Source organism: Eriocheir sinensis, chromosome 6, assembly GCF_024679095.1.
Source record: "Eriocheir sinensis breed Jianghai 21 chromosome 6, ASM2467909v1, whole genome shotgun sequence".
Taxonomy (NCBI): Eukaryota; Metazoa; Arthropoda; class Malacostraca; order Decapoda; family Varunidae; genus Eriocheir; species Eriocheir sinensis.
In genome coordinates, this window is record NC_066514.1 from 4979788 (window position 1) to 5000370 (window position 20583).

At 42.6% G+C, this 20583-nt stretch overlaps 1 protein-coding gene and 1 long non-coding RNA gene across 2 annotated transcripts in view; one reads left to right on the top strand and one right to left on the bottom strand.

Annotated features, from left to right (window-relative positions):
• Nucleotides 1-1159: 1159 nt before the first annotated feature.
• The window catches only part of LOC126989360 (uncharacterized), a 28671-nt gene continuing 9247 nt past the window's right edge, over nt 1160-20583 (bottom strand). The window contains exons 2-4 of the long non-coding RNA XR_007743226.1: nt 15370-15447; nt 12335-12476; nt 1160-1230 (exon numbers count right to left, since the gene is read on the bottom strand). This is a non-coding gene — a long non-coding RNA (uncharacterized LOC126989360). The remainder of the gene's footprint in view (nt 1231-12334; nt 12477-15369; nt 15448-20583) is intronic.
• Nucleotides 1277-3985, top strand: LOC126989350 (piggyBac transposable element-derived protein 3-like). Its single transcript, XM_050847978.1, has 2 exons — nt 1277-1491; nt 1684-3985. Exons 1-2 carry the CDS (start codon nt 1475-1477, stop codon nt 3449-3451), a joined length of 1785 nt encoding a protein of 594 aa, XP_050703935.1. The 5' UTR covers nt 1277-1474; the 3' UTR covers nt 3452-3985.

A 20583-nucleotide genomic window follows, 5' to 3' on the forward strand; every position in this document is an offset into this window, starting at 1 on the left:
GAGTGTCATTTAAGCAATAGTTATGTGAGGGGTTGTTCCTACCTACACTCAGAATACTGCACTTCCCTACATTGAACTCCATCTGCCATTTATCCGCCCAGTCATATAATCTGTTGAGTTCACCTTGGAGAATATTAGCGTCCTGATCCGACTCAATTACTCTACCGATCTTGGTATCATCTGCAAATTTACTAACATCACTACTCCTGGAAATGCCTCCCACAGCTCCTGGGAAAGGCTTGTCAAATGTGTTCTGTTTGAGTGCTGAGATGGCCCAGGAGTCTGTCCACACACTGTCCTTCCCTCATTATTAATCTTTTTTTAATTCCGGCTATAGCAAATTAATTGATTAACCTTTGAAGTAAATTCAGTAATAGTGTTGAAAAAAGTACCATGAGAGGGAAAATCAAGAAAATGTAATAATTAAACTAATTCCAAGATTCATGACGACCATTTTAAGGAAATTAATCCATTTCAAGTCTCAGTACAGAGAACTTTGAGGTCATTCATCACACACACACACACTATTAATTCTTCCTCCATTGTAAGTCTAAAACGACCTTTTGTAACTTTACATTCTTTGATGCCAAAAGATCATTTAAAAATAAGTGAGTAATTAAATACAAGTATATATTTTTGGTTTTAATTTGTAATGTTCAGTAAACTTTATGGCCAAGTCTTGCGATAAGTTATTCAGATTTAGACAAGTTGTAATGGACAGCAATTGTCTCTCATTATCGTGCTTCTAATAAAATTCCTTACCCCAACATTACATCACTTACAACACTACAACATTCAGGCATGGTTGTAGTGACCATCACTGGGGTCACAAAACAGTCCCCCAGGCCGGGAGGCTTTTCAAACAGGCGGACTGATAAGAACAAGAGCTGGTGGGTGTTGAGCCAAATCCTGCCCACACACAAGGCTGCCTCAGTGTTGCTGCCTCATACTACTAAACACTTCACCACACAACTTTACATAGGAGACAAGGCTCTCATAGGCATTTCCAGGGCTAGCTTTATGGCGCTGGCCCTCCCTCCCTCCTTCCTTCCTTCCCTCAGAACAGTGCATTACAGAAAGAAAATGAAGACAGGAAAACAAAGAAACAAGGAAAATATTGATAAATGGAAAAGAAAGAGGAAAATAAATTAACACTTACCAAGGAATTCCTGTGTCCTCCTCTTCTTCCTCTTCCTCCTCCTCCTCTTCCTCTTCTTCTTGTTGTTCTCTCTGTAATTCAAGTAAGGAGTCATTGCTCTGTGTAAACCTTCCGTTATCTCCTAGCGTTGCCATATGGCAACACTATAACTGAAATACTTTAATGGTCTTGACATCCGACCTAAGCGTTGCCACCAACTTTTATGCAGTAAGATATGTTTTCCTCTACGCTACAGACATGCTGAGCCGTATAATCGCTTACTAGATTCGTGCAGTACGCCGCCTAGGCACCAGATGTGTTTTCTTCTTCTCCAAAATGACAAGCAGTAAAAGGTATGTCAATGATACCGATACTATTGAATATATATTTTTCTCCCATATGCTATTTGAAAGAATAATTATGTGGGTTTGTTATGCGCTAGACATAGAAATTATTATAGCTTTCAAGATGTAAATAATGAATAAAATGTAAGTGTTGCCATATGGACACGCTAGGCTAATTCATGTACAAATATTCCTTTTCAGGAGTCTTACGGTGAACGAAATTTTGGACATTTTAGAGGATGAAGATGAGCTTTGTGATGTATATATGGAACCCCCTGATGTTCGTGAGCTGACTGATGAAGATTCTGCAAGTGAAGAGGATGAACAACCAGAAAGACTTTGTGGGAACCAACTTTTGGCTGCAGCAGAAATTCGCCGTCGTAGAGTAGCAGATGTCAGCAACAAGTGCAAATCTGACGATGATGAACCTCCTACGGAAACCGCCAGACCCCCCAGTAAGAAGGCAAAAAAAATCCGTCAAGAACCTCTAAAATGGAAAGTAGGAGAGAAAAAAATGGACGGATTGCCTTTGTTTCCTGAGCCTGACTACAGCAAGTACAGAGATTTTTCTCCTACAGAACTCTTTGAGTTATTTTTTGATGAGGAACTTTTTGAATTCATAGTTCAGCAGTCCAAGCTTTACTGTGCTTATAAAAACTGGCCAGACATCAATGTCACTAAGGAAGAAATCAAAGTATTTTTTGGTATATTGATTGTGTCTGGATATAATCCCATGCCCAGTAAAGCCTCATTCTGGTCCTCTAGTCCTGATCTTCGTAACGAGGCTGTCTGTAATGCAATGCGCAGAGACAGGTTTGACAGGATTATGAGGTGTCTACATTTCAATGACAACACTAAGCTAGATGTAGAGGACAAATATACAAAACTTAGGCCCCTTATACAGCACCTTCAGAAACGATCTATGGACCATTTCATTCCCACCCAAGCAATTTCTCATGATGAGGCTATGGTCAAATATTTTGGCAAACATGGCTGTAAGCAATCTATTCGCAATAAACCCATTAGGTTTGGGTATAAAGTCTGGTGTCAAAACACAGTTTCAGGCTATCTTGTTGCATTTGAACCTTATCAGGGAAAGTCACACATAGGTAACACTGAATTCCAAGCTAAGTTTGGGAAGCCAGCATCAACAGTTCTAGAACTGATTGGTGAATATAGCACAGAGAAAAGGACTCTGCCTTACAGTTTCTATTTTGACAATTATTTTACTACAGTACCACTGCTGATGGAACTAAAAGAGAGGGGATACAATGGTACTGGAACTATTAAATCCAACAATGTAGGAAAGGACTGTCCTCTAATGCAATCAAAAGCAATGGAGAAAAAAGAGAGAGGATATTTCATGAGTGCGACAGCATCAGACAAGAACAAATCAGTAGTATTATCGCGGTGGAAAGATAATGCGGTTGTAACTGTAGCCTCTTCCCTCTATGGTAGTGAACCAATTGGTTCTGTGGGCAGATGGAGTAGAGTGGACAAAAAGAAAATAAAAGTCAGTATTCCTCATGGAATTAAGATGTACAACAAAGGTATGGGAGGGACTGATAGAATGGATCAAAACATAAATAAATATAGAATTTCAGTAAAAAGCAAGAAATGGTGGTGGTCTTTGTTCACGTGGATGTTGGACATGGCAGTCCAAAATGCATGGCAACTATCAAAAGGACAAGGCAGTGCACTAACACAACTGCAGTTTCGTCAGGAAATTGCTGTTTGCTATCTACATCAGTTTGGAATTTTACCCAAAGGTAAAGGAAGAAAAGCAACCACTCTTCCAGCACAACATTTTGTAAGATATGACAACTTAGGACATCTTGTTGAGCCTGTCCAGGATAATAAAAAAAGAAGGTGTGCAAATACTGGTTGTACTTCAATTGGCCGAACTCAGTGTTCAAGGTGTAATGTTGGATTGTGTGTGAAGTGTTTCAGAGTTTACCACACAAAGTAAGGAAATAAACTTTCATTACAATTATAGTGTGTAATGGCAAACTTGGCACAGGAAATATATTTTCATACAATTCTTAGCTACTTCTACTTATTTTTTATATGCAGAAATCATGGTTGAATTATTTTGTAAACATGTAAATGAATAAAATTTTGGTTTTGCATACCTAAGACTTTTTTTGTACTCATATTCTCCTAGCGTTGCCATATGGCAACATTGAATAACTTATGAACAATTATGACTAAAACCAAATAATTTACAGAATCATTTTACATTACTATAGTAAAGATACACACAAAATATAAATTGATTTGAAGAAAAAAAAAATTGAATTTTTTTTTTCGGAGGTAAAGGGTATTAAGATACATTTTACATATAATAATAAATTCCTTTCAACTTTCCTTCCTTCCTTCCTTCCTTCCTTCCACACAGCCACTACCACCGGAGGGTCACTTCAGGGGTCGGGGTCAGAACCTTCCCAAGACACAGGGTCATAGTTTTAAACATTTTCCTGCTCAAACTTAACAAATTTAAAACAACATTGGGGTATTTGGGCATCTTGAAAACCTTCCAGTTGATGTGTGTGTGTGTGTGTGTGTGTGTGCAGTACAAGGTGTTCCTGGCTGCAAACTCTGTATCAAAATTTCCTCTCCCTCCCCTTCATGGCCATCACACTTTAATACCTCACAGTCTGTCACCTTATATATTTTGACTTCCCTTTCCTTCCCTTCCAATCCCTTCCCTTCCCTTCATCTCCTTTGTTTCCCTTCCAATCCCTTCGCTTCCCTTCCCTTCCCTTCATCTCCTTTGTTTCCCTTCCAATCCCTTCGCTCCCTTCCCTTCCCTTCATCTCCTTTGTTTCCCTTCCAATCCCTTCGCTTCCCTTCCCTTCCCTTCATCTCCCTTGTTTCCCTTCCAATCCCTTCGCTCCCTTCCCTTCCCTTCATCTCCTTTGTTTCCCTTCCAATCCCTTCGCTGCCTTCCCTTCCCTTCATCTCCTTTGTTTCCCTTCCAATCCCTTCGCTTCCCTTCCCTTCCCTTCATCTCCTTTGTTTCCCTTCCAATCCCTTGGCTCCCTTCCCTTCCCTTCATCTCCTTTGTTTCCCTTCCAATCCCTTCGCTCCCTTCCCTTCCCTTAATCTCCTTTGTTTCCCTTCCAATCCCTTCGCTCCCTTCCCTTCCCTTCATCTCCTTTGTTTCCCTTCCAATCCCTTCGCTTCCCTTCCCTTCCCTTCATCTCCTTTGTTTCCCTTCCAATCCCTTGGCTCCCTTCCCTTCCCTTCATCTCCTTTGTTTCCCTTCCAATCCCTTCGCTTCCCTTCCCTTCCCTTCATCTCCTTTGTTTCCCTTCCAATCCCTTCTCTCCCTTCTCTTCCCTTCATCTCCTTTGTTTCCCTTCCAATCCCTTGGCTCCCTTCCCTTCCCTTCATCTCCTTTGTTTCCCTTCGCTTCCCTTCCCTTCCTGATATGTACGTAGATTAAGTATAGTGTTACGAATGTGCTGTATGTGAATGATTGTATGTGTAATGTGATGAAATTGTAGCATGATGCAATGTTAGCTCAGCATGGTGCAACTCTACTTGTTGGGACAAGAGAGACAGAGGGGAGCCCGGGGCCACCGGCCGCCGGGCAGGAAGTGCTGAGTCGGCGGTTGCGAGCAAGGGTGGCTGAGGAGCAGTTGAGAAGACGCGTGTCTGGGCTTGAGAGAGTGTTCAGCTGTGTGCTCCGCTCGCGAGCTGTGTGCTTCCGGTGTGCGTGTCTGCCGTGCCCCTGTACTGTGCCTGATTAACTGTTCTGTGCCCTTGAAAGTTGCTGTACTGTGTGAGGAACCTGTCATTAAACTAGAACTTAGTGTTGAACGTGTATCCTTTGTGCCCTGCCTCGTTCCCTCCTCCCCTCGGTGTTCGGTGTGGGCCGCTGTGAGTGACTGGTGCCCGTGTGGCTGTTCTGGAGAACACGCCGCCTGCCTGCCCGTGGATGGTGTGTGGTAGGGGGGGTGGCGTAACAATAGTATTAAGTATTTTTAAGTTATGCATTAGTGTTAAGTTTTCTTTGTAAGCGCCCAGACAAAACTATGTAGTAACAAGGAATCCAAATCCCTTTATAAAAGTTTTGATACCTTTATACTTTTGTATGTTTATATACTAGGATTGTATACCATATGTAAGTTTCAGCTACATATAGCTCCTAGAGGATTCTACACACACACACACGAGGACACAAGGCGCTGAGATTCAGGGTGTAATGTAGAGCTTACTCAATAAATACTGTGTGCCTTCACGCCTATCCATCCCCCTCAAGACCGACACCACGGACACGTCGACGAGGATGGGATATAACCAGTTGCCACATATTACAGGTACGTTGTAGTGCTGTCAAGAGTAATGAAGTGCTGGTAGACTACAAACACAACAAAACCTGGCGACGAGTGGACGTCCCACTACGGACAGCCGTGGACGAGGACAAGCACAATGCCCTTGGACGTGGACCAGCCCCCAGCCTTCTCTTTGGTAGAGGACCCAGCATCAGTAGCTCCCCGATGGAAGAAGTGCAAGACACGGTTCCAATTCTACCTGGATGCTACAGGAGTCACCAATGAGGGGCAAAGGCGTGTACTACTCTTGCATGTAGCAGGCCCGGAGGTGCAAGGATATTCAGCACACTGCCAGCACCACTGACGACCTACCAGGAGGTACAAACAGCTCTAGAAAAACACTTCACCCCCATAGCTGGGCACGATAACAGAAAACCTTATTCCCGATAACCGATAACTGATAATGAAAAACCTTATCGGTGATAACCGATATTCGTTAACTGGAGACACATATATAGGCGATAACCGATAACCGATACCCGATATAAATCCACAATTCCGATACTAGCTAGCGATAAGTCCGATAGGCGAAAACGATACTCTATTGATATTTCAAATAAAAAAAACATAGATGAACTCAAATTTTCATTATCTGTATTTTAGAAAACTTACAAAACCTGAAAACCACACGTTGACACGTACCTATGGACGGTAATACTAGAAACGTCTGAACCGGTGTTGTGTTATTTGGCGTCCCCACCATCGAAACACTGGTCTCTCGTGAACTGCTGAACTGCGCATGCTCAGACCAGCAAGCGTACACCTGTACAGTCTCACAAAGATTCATAACCGTAATTAAGAGTTGCTGGAAGGCTGAATCAGACATACAGTACCACTACCACCATCCCCGCTGTTTCTAGAACGACGCTCTGTACGAGTTGTATTTATATGTACAGTGTCGTTCTAGAAACAGCGAGGATAGTGGTACTGTCTGTCTGATTCAGCCTTCCAGCAACTCTTAAGTGTTAAAAAGCTTTGTGAGACTGTACAGGGCTACGCTTACTGGTCTGAACATGCACAGTTCGCGAGAGACCAGTGTTTGTAAACAAAAGCGCCAGCTTTTGACGATGGGACACCAAATAACACAACCCCGGGTGCCTTCAATACCATGGCGTGCTCACAAACGAATATGGAATATCAAATTTGAGGTAGTGAATGATCATTTTGGGGGCAAAGTTAACTGATTTTTCTCTTTGATATATTGATATTTTAGTCTAACATAAAAAAATAACCTAGTGTTTTAATGTTGATGATCTAAGTATGAAATCTCTTCACCGAAGATATTTCATACCCCGAAGTTTTTTTCAAGCAACACCGGGCGCCCGGACCACGCATTGGAAGTAGGGAGGAAACATCGGTTTTTTTTTTTTTTCTGAGAGGCGGAAAAAAAAGTAGCGATTATCGCTAGTTTGGTTACAAAAGTAACGAAGATACCGATATATATTTGAATAAGTAGCGGATGGCCGATAACCCGATTTTGTTATCAGCGATAATGTATCGCGATAACTTATCGCCATAACGCCCAGCTATGTTCACCCCTAAGACCAACATAAGGTATGAACGTGTGTTGTTTAGACAGATAAAGCAAGACACACATGAAACAACAGATGCCTTTGTTACCAGACTCAAGAAGTTTGCAGAAACCTGTGAATTCCATGACACTGAGGATGCTATTTTAGACCAGCTGATTGAGAAATGTTCTTCTAGTCAGTTAAGGAGAAAGGCACTTCGGGAGACACTTAACTCTAGAGAAAATGTTACAGTTAGCTAGAGCAATGGAAGCATCAGACAGACAAGCAAAAGTAATTGAAGGTAACAACCATGCTAGCCAGCCAGCTAAACCTGTAATAAGTCAGATAAAAAAGAACACAAAACCTAGAATTGATGGAAAGAACTCTGTTCCAGCCTCTCTTAAAAATAAACCTAGTCATCCAACACAACCACAACAAGGCAACAAACATACTGCAGGAAATAGTACATGCTACAGGTGTGGTTACACAGGTCACACACCATGGCAGAAAGATAAATGTCCAGCTGCTTCCAAGGAATGTTCAGCCTGTAAAAAGTTAGGGCACGTTGCTAGTATGTGTAAGACTAAGAAAAAAATATATGCCACTGGAGAATCCACTGAGTCAAATATAAAGCAACCTAGTGAGTCTCACGATAGTAAGGGTGACACTGATTTACAGTTTGCTTTCAGAATTAACTCGGTAGGAAATTCCCAAAAAAGGATTATGCTTAGCGTCACACTAAATGGCAAACCTGTGAACATGCAGCTGGACACGGCAGCATCCTCAGACAGACAAGCAAAAGTAATTGAAGGTAACAACCATGCTAGCCAGCCACCTAAACCTGTAATAAGTCAGAAAAAAAAGAACACAAAACCTAGAATTGATGGAAAGAACTCTGTGTCAGAGAATCTGGCTAAGTCTATTCCAAATGTGAGAATTACACCCACTAAAGTACAGCTTCAAGACTGTAGTGGTAATGATATAAAGGTTGTTGGTTCTATGGATGTAGATGTTTGTTATGGACAGAAGGAATACAAAAATCTGCCAGTTGTAATAGTGGAAGGACAAGAAAGGAGTCTTCTTGGTTTAAATTGGCTTCAACACATTCCATTGGATTGGTCAAAAATATGTACTGTAAAAACAAGATTGCTGAAGGAAGGTTTAACTCAAGTACTTGAACAGAGCAAAGAAGTGTTCCAAGACGGGGTAGGAACGGTAATAAATGCATGTGCTAGTATACAACTAAAACCTAATGCCAAACCAAAATTTCATCCCCCTAGACAGATTCCCTTGCCATTAAAACCATTGGTAGAGCAAGAGATTCAGAGACTTGTAGATAATGGATCTTAGGAGAAAGTCACTTACTCAGATTGGGGCACCCCCATTGTCCCTGTAGTGAAAAGTGATGGAGGCATTAGACTTTGTGGAGATTACAAGGTTACAGTCAACCCTCAGTTGCAGATAGCTCAACACCCTCTTCCTAAACCTGATAACATGTTTGCCGCTCTAGGAGGCTGCAAAGTATTTTCAAAAATTGACTTAAGTCAGGCCTTCCAACAGCTCCAAAGGGATGAACCTTCCCAAGAAATATGTACTCTTAGCACACACCTAGGTTTGTACCGACCTAGGAGATTACCATACGGTGTAGCTAGCAGTCCAGCACTTTGGCAACAGACAATGGACAAGTTGTTCATAGGCAAGCCTGGTACACTCTGTTTTGTCGATGACATTCTAGAAGCTGGGCAAGATGAAGCTCAACACTTGGAACGACTTCAAGTAGTCCTTGAAACTTTGCGGAAAACTAGATTGCGGATCCGCAAAGACAAATGTCAATTTGCCGTACCCTCGGTAGAGTACTTGGGATTTAGAGTGAACGGACACGGCATTCACAAGACTCCAGGGAAAATAAGAGCTATTAGAGATGCCAAAACACCAGAGAATGTTGATGAATTAAGATCATTTCTCGGGTTAATTACTTTTTACAACAGGTTCATTCCAAACTTAGCAACCATAGCTCACCCTCTATATAACCTTCTGAAACAAGACACAGAATGGAAATGGACAGAAGAATGCACCAGTGCAGTTAACCACATAAAGGGCGAGATAACTTCATCTAGATTTCTCACCCATTACCAACCAAATTTGCCTATAAAACTTGTAATGTGATGCATCGTCTCATGGCTTAGGAGCAGTAATTGCCCATGTAATGCCGGACGAGTCAGAAAGACCTATTGCATTTGCTTCTCGTTCACTTAATCAAGCAGAGAAAAACTATTCACAGATTGAAAAGGAGGGATTAGCATTAGTGTATGGTGTAACTAAGTTTCACATGTACTTATATGGGAAAGCCAAATTTACCTTAGTCACAGACCACAAACCTCTTCTTGCAATACTGGGTGAAAAGGCAGGTTTACCAACCTTGGTAGCCGCCAGATTGCAAAGGTGGGCAGTCAAACTAGCAGCTTACTCTTATGAGATAGAGTATCGTTCTACCAAGAAAATGGGAAATGCGGATGCCTTATCACGTTTGCCAGTGGAAAGGGCTCCAGAGGAACATGATGGAAGTGTACTCATGGTAGAATGTCATAACTTACCTATAACAGCTAAAATGATAAGACATGCCACTAAACAAGATCCAGTGTTGTCACGTATTTTGCAGTCATTAGTTACTGGTTATAACACAGTACCAGAGCAGGCAGAATTTCAACCCTATCAAAAGGTATGGTCAGAACTGTCAGAAGCACAAGGATGTATTCTAAGGGGAGCCAGAATGGTTATCCCAGAAAGTTTAAGGAAAAAAGTCCTGAGTGAGGTCCATGCTGACCATCATGGTATTGTAAAATCAAAGGCGTATGTGTGGTGGCCAGGAATAGACGTCATGATAGAGTCATGTGTAAAACAATGCCCAAACTGCCCAGCATTTCAAAATGATCCCAAGCCAGCACGCATGCATCCTTGGGAATACCCAAGACACCCTTGGCAAAGATTGCATTTGGACTTTGCAGGTCCTTTCCTTGGTCATTCATTTCTAGTAATTGTAGATGCCTACAGTAAATGGCCAGAGGTAATACCCATGAGTTCAACCACAGCACAAGCTACTATAAAAGCCTTAATGCCAGTCTTTGCCACCCACGGACTTCCAGTTCGCATTGTGACGGACAATGGTCCGCAATTTTGTTCCAGTGAATTTTCAGAATTTCTAAAGGTCAATGGAACAGAGCATACTAAGGCAGCACCTTACCATCCCACCACCAATGGTGAAGCGGAACACTTTGTGCAGACCTTCAAGCATAACATGAAATGTAGGAGTGCAACATCTGCAGACGTTATTGCTCACGTTAGCAAGTTCCTATTGTCCTACAGAACTTCTGAACATTCTGTTACCGGACAAACTCCTTCACAGCTATTGATGGGTAGAAGAGTCAGGAATAAATTGGACTTACTAAAACCAGACTTCTACATACAACAAAATAATCGCGAATGGCAACAAGTAGCCAAACATCAAACTGTGAATGAGTTCAAACCTTCTTCACCGGTAATGGTTCGTTCTTACAACACAGATGTGAAATGGGTCCCAGGCCAAGTTACTAAAGACCTAGGACAAATGCACTATGATGTCAACGTTGGTGGACGCGTATCGAAACGTCATGTCGACCAACTTAGACCTTACACGGCTCCAGCTCAAGAAATAGAAGGAGACCAAAGCGATGAAGAGCCTATGCCATTGGAGAGTAAAGAGATAGATGTACCTGATCATTCTAGTGACTCTAGTGATACTTCTACTCCTCCAGAAAATGTAAATAGAAGAGTTCTTCCAGCTCGGAGCACGAGAGGAGTTCCTCCAGAACGCTTAAATCTGTAAGGTTTCCTTTCTTTCTGACAGGGGGAAGGAAATGATATGTACGTAGATTAAGCATAGTATTAAGTATTTATAAGTTATGCATTAATGTTAAGTTTTCTTTGTAAGCGCCCAGACAAAATTATGTAGTAACAAGGAATCCAAATCCCTTTATAAAAGTTTTGATACCTTTAAACTTTTGTATGTTTATGTACTAGGATTGTATACCATATGTAAGTTTCAGCTACATATAGCTCCTAGAGGATTCTACACACACACACACGAGGACACAAGGCGCTGAGATTCAGGGTGTAATGTAGAGCTTACTCAATAAATACTGTGTGCCTCCACGCCTATCCATCCCCCTCAAGACCGACACCACGGACACGTTGACGAGGATGGGATATAACCAGTTGCCACATATTACAGGTACGTTGTAGTGCTGTCAAGAGTAATGAAGTGCTGGTAGACTACAAACACAACAAATCTGAAGAAAAAAATGTCCGCAGTTCCCTCAATATGGCTGATCATCCTGCACGCACCGACGTAAGTGTTAACATTCATCACTCCCTGAACGTTCGCAAGAGAGGCATACATAACCGACTCCTATAGATCTGGACCTCCTCTTTCCAATGGTGTTTTTGGTTTTCAGCTGTGATGAATAGTTTTTGAGATACAGAGGTTAAAAGAGACCCCCAATTGGGCTGCCCGACTGCGCCTGAGGGGATAGTCGCGTCCACACTGCGTGCAATGAAAGGGTTAAGAAACATGATCCCCACAGCTACTGGGTTAATATTTGTCAGGCCAGCGAGTCCTAACCCACGGAACATTTGTTACATAATTTTTCCCGCACACCACTTGCAGGAGAAATGAGAGAATGAGAAACAAAAGACAGTCGAAGGAGAAACAAAAGACAGTCGTAGGAGAAACAAAAGACAGTCGTAGGAGAAACAAAAGACAGTCGTATGAGAAACAAATGACAGTTGTAAGAGAAACAAAAGACAGTCGTAAGCAAACAAACAAACATGAGGCAATCTAAGAGAAACAACAGACAGTCGTAAGGAAACAAATGAACTTAAGAGAAACAGAAGACAGTCGTAAGAGAAACAGAAGACAGTTGTAAGAGAAACAAGAGACAATTATAGCAGAAATAACACTGTTACCAATGCAAGCCACTGCTCTAGAGTCCGGGTTGCTGGCCAGTCTTCAGGACAGCATGATGTGGCCTCTCAGCTGGTAGTAGCCAAACCACATCATCATCATAGCGGCCAACAAGGAGCGTCACATTCAGCCTCCAGTGTTCAGCTGAAGAATATTCAAAATATAAGAATACATTACTCACTGTGTCACCCTAAACTAGTTTATAAAAGACAATCTCAGCCATCCTAACCTGACCAAACTTTAATGAACCTAAGCTAGCTAAGCAATGCCACACTGGCAGCGAGCTGCTTGGCGAGAAAGCGAGAAGAGTTGACAAATGAGTTTTTTTGCGCGAGATCGCTCGGTCAGGAGTGACATCACAGACATGTATTATTTGCTGTATCTCAGCCATGCATTAGATAGGCCATTTTGGTTGACACCGTTAAATGCAGCAGTCATTGCAGAACTTGAATATGTTTGTGAAAACTCAATAAAACAAAAACTAACTGACGAGTTGAAGTTAAAGAATCACACTCCGTCATAACACATTCTACATGTAACTTGCAGCAGCAGCAGCAGCTAGGAAATGATATAAACAATTCCATCTTCTAGAGAAAAGCCTCCTGTATACAAAGTTTTTTTAAGGGGCTCTCACACATTCCCGGCCTCGGTCCCGATAGTCCTCGATGACTCCCAATAAGTCGATCAGGGCCTGACCGCCGACAAAATAGGCAATAATCCCGGGACCGCCGGTCTGCCTGCGGTAGACCGCCGGTTTACCGCCGGTAGACTGGCGACCATATACGATTTTCGATTTCTCCGACCGGCAACTGCAGCAGGTCAGTCAGCGGTAGACTGCCAGCCTACCGGTGGCAGACCGCTGGTCTACCAGTGGCAGACCTGCGGCACATCGACGACCAAACACTATCTTTGCATTTTCATATTTTATAATTACCTCATAAACTGCTTCAAACCTAAATTCATTTATGTGCATAAAACTCTCTCTCTCTCTCTCTCTCTCTCTCCCATTCTTCTTCCTCCTTTCTTTCACCTCTTTCAATCCTCTCTCCCTTTCTTCCTCACTCCCTCTCTCTTCCTCACTCCCACCTGTTCCTCCTTCCATTCCTCTCTCTCTCTCTCTCTCTCTCTCTCTCTCTCTCTCTCTCTCTCTCTCTCTCTCTCTCTCTCTCTCTCTCTCTCTCTCTCTCTCTCTATATAAATATATATATATATATATATATATATATATATATATATATATATATATATATATATATATATATATATATATATATATATATATATATATATATATATATATATATATATATATATATATATATAATTTATATATATATACTTTCTCTCTTTCACCCACTCCTCTTCCTCCTTTATCTCATCTCCCTCTCTCTCTTCATTCCCTCGCTCCTACCCGTTCCTCCTCGTTTTCCTCCTTCCTCCCTTGCTAATCCCCAGATCATAAACAGGTGTTCACTCATGGCCTACCGCCAGTTTACCGCCGGTCTGCCGCGGGTGTCGGCGGTTAACCGCCGGTCGACCAGGACATTTTCGACACCGCCGGTCGACCGGGCGCATCGCCGATATCTTTGAAAATTTTAAAGTTGACCGGCTGTGGTCGGCTGCGTCTACGGTCCTCAGGGTCGACCGGCGGTAGACCGGCGGTCTGCCGCCGACAATCCCCGATCTTACAGCCAGTCGACCGGCGACCGGCTTATCGGGAGTCATCGGGGATTACAGGAGAAGGGAACAAGACACAACCCCCGATTAATACTTGGTAGTACCCATTCACTGCTGGGTGGACAGGGGCTACGTAGGGTATCGGAAAAGCCGCCCAATTTTTTCCACTCCACCCGGGAATCGAACCCTGGCTCTGCCGGTTGTGAGCCGAGTGTGCTAACCACTGCACCATGAAGGCCCCCAGGATGAATAGGGTGAATACTCCACACTTATAAATAAAGGCTTAATACTTCACCCTTATCCTGACCTGGAAACAATGAAATCTAGCCTAACTTAATTCTAACCTAATCTGACAGGTAAATGTCCACAGAGTTGCCCATTTCACTGTGGTACTTCTCACCCTAACCATGGGTTAGATCTCATAATTCTATGCATTTTGAATCCCATATATATATATATATATATATATATATATATAAATATATATATATATATATATATATATATATATATATATATATATATATATATATATATATATATATGCCTCGCAAATTGACAGAATCGCTGCTAGCAATTTTTGAAAAGTTAGTGAGTTTTTTGCGGCCGCCTCAGAGCGTCACGGGGGACTGGGATACTCTGTTCCCCGTCTCTTCTTACGCTTCCTTCTCACACTTCCCATGGGTTAGATCTCATTATTCTATGCATTTTGAATCCCATTTATGTTCGCCGCCGTGAGTTTTTGGCGGCCGCCTCGGGGCGTCGGTGCCGCCATTACTTACATTATGAAACATCACTAGGTCTTCATGTAGCTTTAATACAAACGCTTGGTTAGCGACGGTACGCTAGGTTAGCGATTAGCCCACTCGTGTGAGACCAGGTCTACCGCGTTTTTTTTTTTTTTTTTTTTTTTTTTTAGAACAGGCAGACCCACGAGCTATTTTGTGGTGGCAACGACGCGACGGTTTACGGTGGGGGAACATATTTAAACTAACACAACCGAACTCTACGACCTAACAGCTAACGGGGGGGCTTTGACCCCTTCGCCCCCCCACATGTATATGCAACTTAGTTCTGCGGAGGTGTTTCTCGCTTCCACGCCCGGGGCCCAGAACATCGCGGCCCGCAAAAAAAAACTAACCTTTCATAAATTGCTAGCAGCGATTCTATCAATTTGCGAGGGATATATATGGGATTCAAAATGCATAGAAATATGAGAGCTAACCCATGGTTAGGGTGAGAAATACCGCAGTGAGATGGGCAACTCTGTGGACATTTACCATCTGACAACCGTACAATTTTTTTTTACTATTCAGCTTAATGTTCACTGAGGAAATGGAACCCAGAAAAGTTTACTTACCACCACGGCTCCTGTCAAGCAAATCACAACTTGGCCCCCGAAGGAGAGATAGGGTCCGGCCGGCCATCGGGTGTACTGCTGGAATAGCAATAAAAAAGGTTACGTGTTGGAAATTACCGTATAAAATGACCTCCCGTTGTCTTTTTTTTAACCCGGTAGTAGTGGCAGCGAGGGGCCAAATTTGTGGCTTTACCGTGTAGCAGCGACGGGCCATTTCTGACCTGCTGGACCTGGCCGCTATATGCCCATTATTACTTTCTTAAGACAGCCACGCCCCATTTGACCTCCTGTAAGAGCTCAATGCATCTTATTCTTCATATCATAGGTCTTAAGTGTCGGTAATAAGGTCAGAAATAAGGTCACACGGTCGCCTTTGTGAGCTCACCCCTAAACCTAATTCATTGTTTACGACATTCACGCCTCATCTGACCTCATATATCAGGTCAATCCCCCTTAATTCTTCACTCTGTAGAGATCAAAGGGCTTACTAGGTATCGATAATAAAAGTTCACATGTTAAGCTGATGGCCGCCTCTTATCTTGCATATATCACACATTTTCCGCCTTTTCCCCACATCACCGCTTGACCTCAAGAAGTATAGTGACCTTATCTGTCATGACCTCAAGCCCCGTCTCGGTATACCCAGTAGTTTACGAGAAAAATATATATACAAATATTTTTTTCACTCCAACCCGCGCCGCCTTATTCACACAAGGCCCCGCGGTCAACCCACACTTTTAAATCCCCTTTGATCACGTTCATCACACTTTTCGCCGTTATCACCCATGTCAAAACAATCACAAGGCATTCCTCACCTCTTTGATCTGCATGGCGTGCCTGTACAGCGGCTAAATCCCACGAAATCATATAAAATAGACAGGACTCTTAATGGCGTCAAGACGGAGCAAATTCACCGCGGCGGAGTAGGAAGTAGGGGTGGGCAGGTACCAGTACCAGTACCGGTACTAACGGTACCAGCTAAACGGTACGGTACCGGTACCAGATTACTCGGTACCGGTACCAGTTGCTCGGATTTATTTATTGGATTTATTGATAATTCTTCATGTCCGATTTTTTTTTTAGGTTGCTAATAAATATTGTTATTGTTATTAGACTATGATCGAGTACATCCATAATAACTATACATGCTATTTTTTTATCGAAAAAATAAATATTCACTTCATTCAGAGAGAGAGAGAGAGAGAGAGAGTGGATATCTCGAGATAATATTGATCGACTACTCGATCATAGTCTAATAACAATAAAATATATTTATTAGCAACCTAAAGAAAAAAAGAATAAGACATGAAATATCCCAATAAATAAATTGAAATAAAAAATAATATAAAAGAATGGAAACGAGAGCTGTGATGGAAATGGGGACAAAATGACAAAAACTTGGGACTCAGCGTCTACACACAGACCCCATACCACATGGAGGCGGGCGAGCGCCGAGCGTCACTAAGATCCAAACGGTACCGGTGCTAGCGGCAATGCGCAGTGCCGAGTGATCATTAAGTTCCCGGAACCCAAGTGATCATGAGGCTTCGCGGTACCAGGTACCGATACCAGGTACCGGTGCCTGGTACCGCGAAGAATCGATTCCTCGCGGTACCCGGTACCGGTACCTGGTACCGCGAAGCCTCATGATCACTTGGGTTCCGGGAAGCTTAATGATCACTCGGCACTGCGCATTGCCGCTAGTACCGGTACCGTTTGGTTCTTAGTGACGCTCGGCGCTCGCCCGCTTCCATGTGGTATGGGTCCTGTGTGTAGACGCTGAGTCACTGCCCCGCTGACCGTCTCTCCAAGTTCCCACCATTTTGTCCTGCTTTCCGTTTCCATCACAGCTCCCGTTTCCATTATTTTATTATTTGATTTATTTATTGGAGTTACTGGATAGTTCTTGATGTCCGATTCTTTTTCTTTTTTAGGTTGCTAATAAATAGTTATTGTTATTAGACTATGATCGAGTACCCACTATCCATATCACCGAGATATCCACTTACTAAGTGGTGATCTCTCTCTCTCTCTCTCTCTCTCTCTCTCTCTCTCTCTCTCTCTCTCTCTCTCTCTCTCTCTCTCTCTCTCGCCTACTACACCTCCAATATTTAATCATCTTATATAATCCATCATACAATTCTTTATAGCCAAAAACTCTTGCCAAGGGATTCAAACTTTTTTTTCGTTAATACTTTATTGGATAAATATGATCTCTCTCTCTCTCTCTCTCTCTCTCTCTCTCTCTCTCTCTCTCTCTCTCTCTCTCTCTCTCTCTCAAGACAAGACAAGTAAATTCAAGACTACACCAAATTTTTCTTCATCAATGTTGTAGTGCGAGAATGGAATAAGCTTCCACCGTCAGTGGCCCAGTGTAACAAGCTTGACTCCTTTAAAAACAAGCTCGACCGTCACTTCCTTGAACTTTATATTAACTAGAGTAGAAATGCAACGTTTTGGAGCCATCTTATTAATGTAGAATCACTTAGGTTTAAGGACAGACCACCTAGTCTGGACCATGGGGTCTGTGTGTTCTGATTTTCTATGTAAATCTATGTAAATCTTTAAATTCTCTCTCTCTCTCTCTCTCTCTCTCTCTCTCTCTCTCTCTCTCTCTCTCTCTCTCTCTCTCTCTCTCTCTCTCTCTCTCTCTCTACGGTGCCATTTCTAGCGACCTACTATTTCTGTATAGGTTATTTTCTCTTCCTCCTCCTCCTCCTCTCTCTCCTCTTTCTTCTCCTTCACCTCTTCGTCATACTGTTTCTCTTCCTATCTTCATCTCTTGTCATACCTTTCTTTCAGTCTCTAAAAATTACGCATACAATAGGTCAAATATTATCTAGTCGGTTCAGTACAAAGAAACGCTCAAGTATATTTCATTCTGACACATTCACACCTGTAGGCTGATAAAGCTAATACGTGGAAGGTGCAATAATAAGTATCATTATAGTAACGGTAGTAAAAATAATGCAACACGTAATAACAGTAACAATAGTAGTTTTTTTCCATTAAAAGAAGCAACTCAAATGCAAAAATATATGATAACAAAAAAGCCCACTAAACACTGCTAATACAAGTACTGTAATGGTAACATCACTGAGGTCACTTCTATCTATTATCATTATACTGTCTACTACTCTTTGCATTACACTACCTCTGTCCCTCTGTTTCCATAACCTATAATTATCTTCTCGTCCTCTTTCTCCTCCTCTCACGTCAACTTTCACTTTCATTTTCTCTCTCTCGGCTTATGGTGTCCGCACTCCTCCCTCTCTACCTGATTCACCTTTTACAATAATATTAATAACCTTACTTCTGCATCTTACTACTATAATCATCTTACTCATAACGCTTGAAAAAAAAAAACTATTAATAAGCACGATGGAGAAGCAGACGAGGCAGTAATTGGATCGAACTCCCTATGAAGCGGATTCGAACAAATTGAGGCGAGGCTGCGGGGCACATGAGCCACCACGGAAGCCATAACTTTTAGGAGCTTCAAAGAGGATCATTAACAGACCAGTGTGTTTAGATCCGCCTTTTTTACCTGACCTGACAACCGCTAATGCAGTACTGTGTGTGTATGTGTGTGTGTGTGTGTGTGTGTGTGTGTAAGCAGTAACAATATAAGCAGTAATTAAGACGAATCATAATAGCGCCTCCCAATTACTCCCTCCCTCCTCCTCCTCCTCCTCTTCCTTATTATTTTGTGATAGGCTTAATACAATGAAGAAAAATCAACAGCAACCGCAGCAATAATGATAACAAGCACTACTCCCCCATCCTCCCTCCCCTACTCATCACCCTTTCACACTCTCTTCTCCCTCTTCTCTTCCCATTCTTAACCTTTTCTTTTCCATTACCTCAAAGATAGAGAAGAAAAAAAAGGAGAACGCGACGAAGAAAAAGAACAGTTACTACTACTACTGGATCAACAAATAAAAAACAATAACAGCAACAATAATCATGCCATACAAATATACTCTCAACTCTCACCCTTCCCCTCCTTTTCCTCCCACTTCCTTTCCCCCCCATTACCCCTCCCCTATTTCTCCATCCCCATCCTTCCCACCACCACCACCTCCTCACCCCACACAAGCCTACGAGTTGTGACACAAACACTCCACACTCACCCCATCCTCGGCGTCCTGCTGCCCCGCCACGCCTGTTGCTCTACCCTAAGTCTATATACACCAAGTCAAGTCATACGCAGGTTTGTGGGAGGAGACACGGCCGAGGTGTGGTTTATGCGTGACACTGCTTGGAGCCAAACTAGAGAATGTAGAATGTTATCATGCCCTCCCTCACATCCCACACCGCCGTTTGTAGGCATTGGAATTACAGTCACGCAATAGCACAATAAAAAGATACTTTTTCGTCAGTGGCTTGCCTGAACGCGCTGTGAAAGGAGGCGAGAATGCACATCCAGAGTGCACACACGGCCCCAACTTTAGTCACCCCTGAACTGGCGGGTATTTTTTTTTTAGTTTCAAGTGACGTCATCCCGCTGCTCCGCCCCAAAAAGGCTTCCTGCGCGTACTGGTCACAGAGTTATATACCTACTGTGGATCTCAAAGGCTGTGAGTTTTCGTTTTTTGGGAATACCTTTGTAACCAACACTCGTATCAGCACAAGATTTTGTTACAGTGTATTTCGCACACTGCCCTAATTTTTATTGGTATCGTGAATCACCAACAATAGATAATAAAGGCACTTCTCCCTGTAGCAAAAGGGGAAAGTCGGACTGGCCACTCAAAGAAACGAACACTGGTAGTGACGTAGTACTATGACGTATCAGAAGCTCCGCCCTCTCTGTCCCTCTTCCCTCTCTCCACTTCTTCCCCTGCCCCCCCCCCCCTCTCTCTCTCTCTCTCTCTCTCTCTCTCTCTCTCTCTCTCTCTCTCTCTCTCTCTCTCTCTCTCTCCATGGAAAATATATAAGTATTTTTGAAAGTGCAATTAAGGCATCAATGATGTGGTAGTGGGACTATTTTTTTTTTCTTATTATAGTGACACATACCTGAACATCGTGACATGTGATAGAAGGATGGGAGTAAAGGTTAACCACCATAATTGATGGTAGAACGATTGTTCGGTTGTATTCCTTTTTTTTTTTTTTCCTATATTTCTTCGTCACATGACTTGGACTCTCGACATCAGTCGTGTACTTCTATCAAGAAACTCAACAAGTATGGTCTTCAAGGTTCAGCATTGT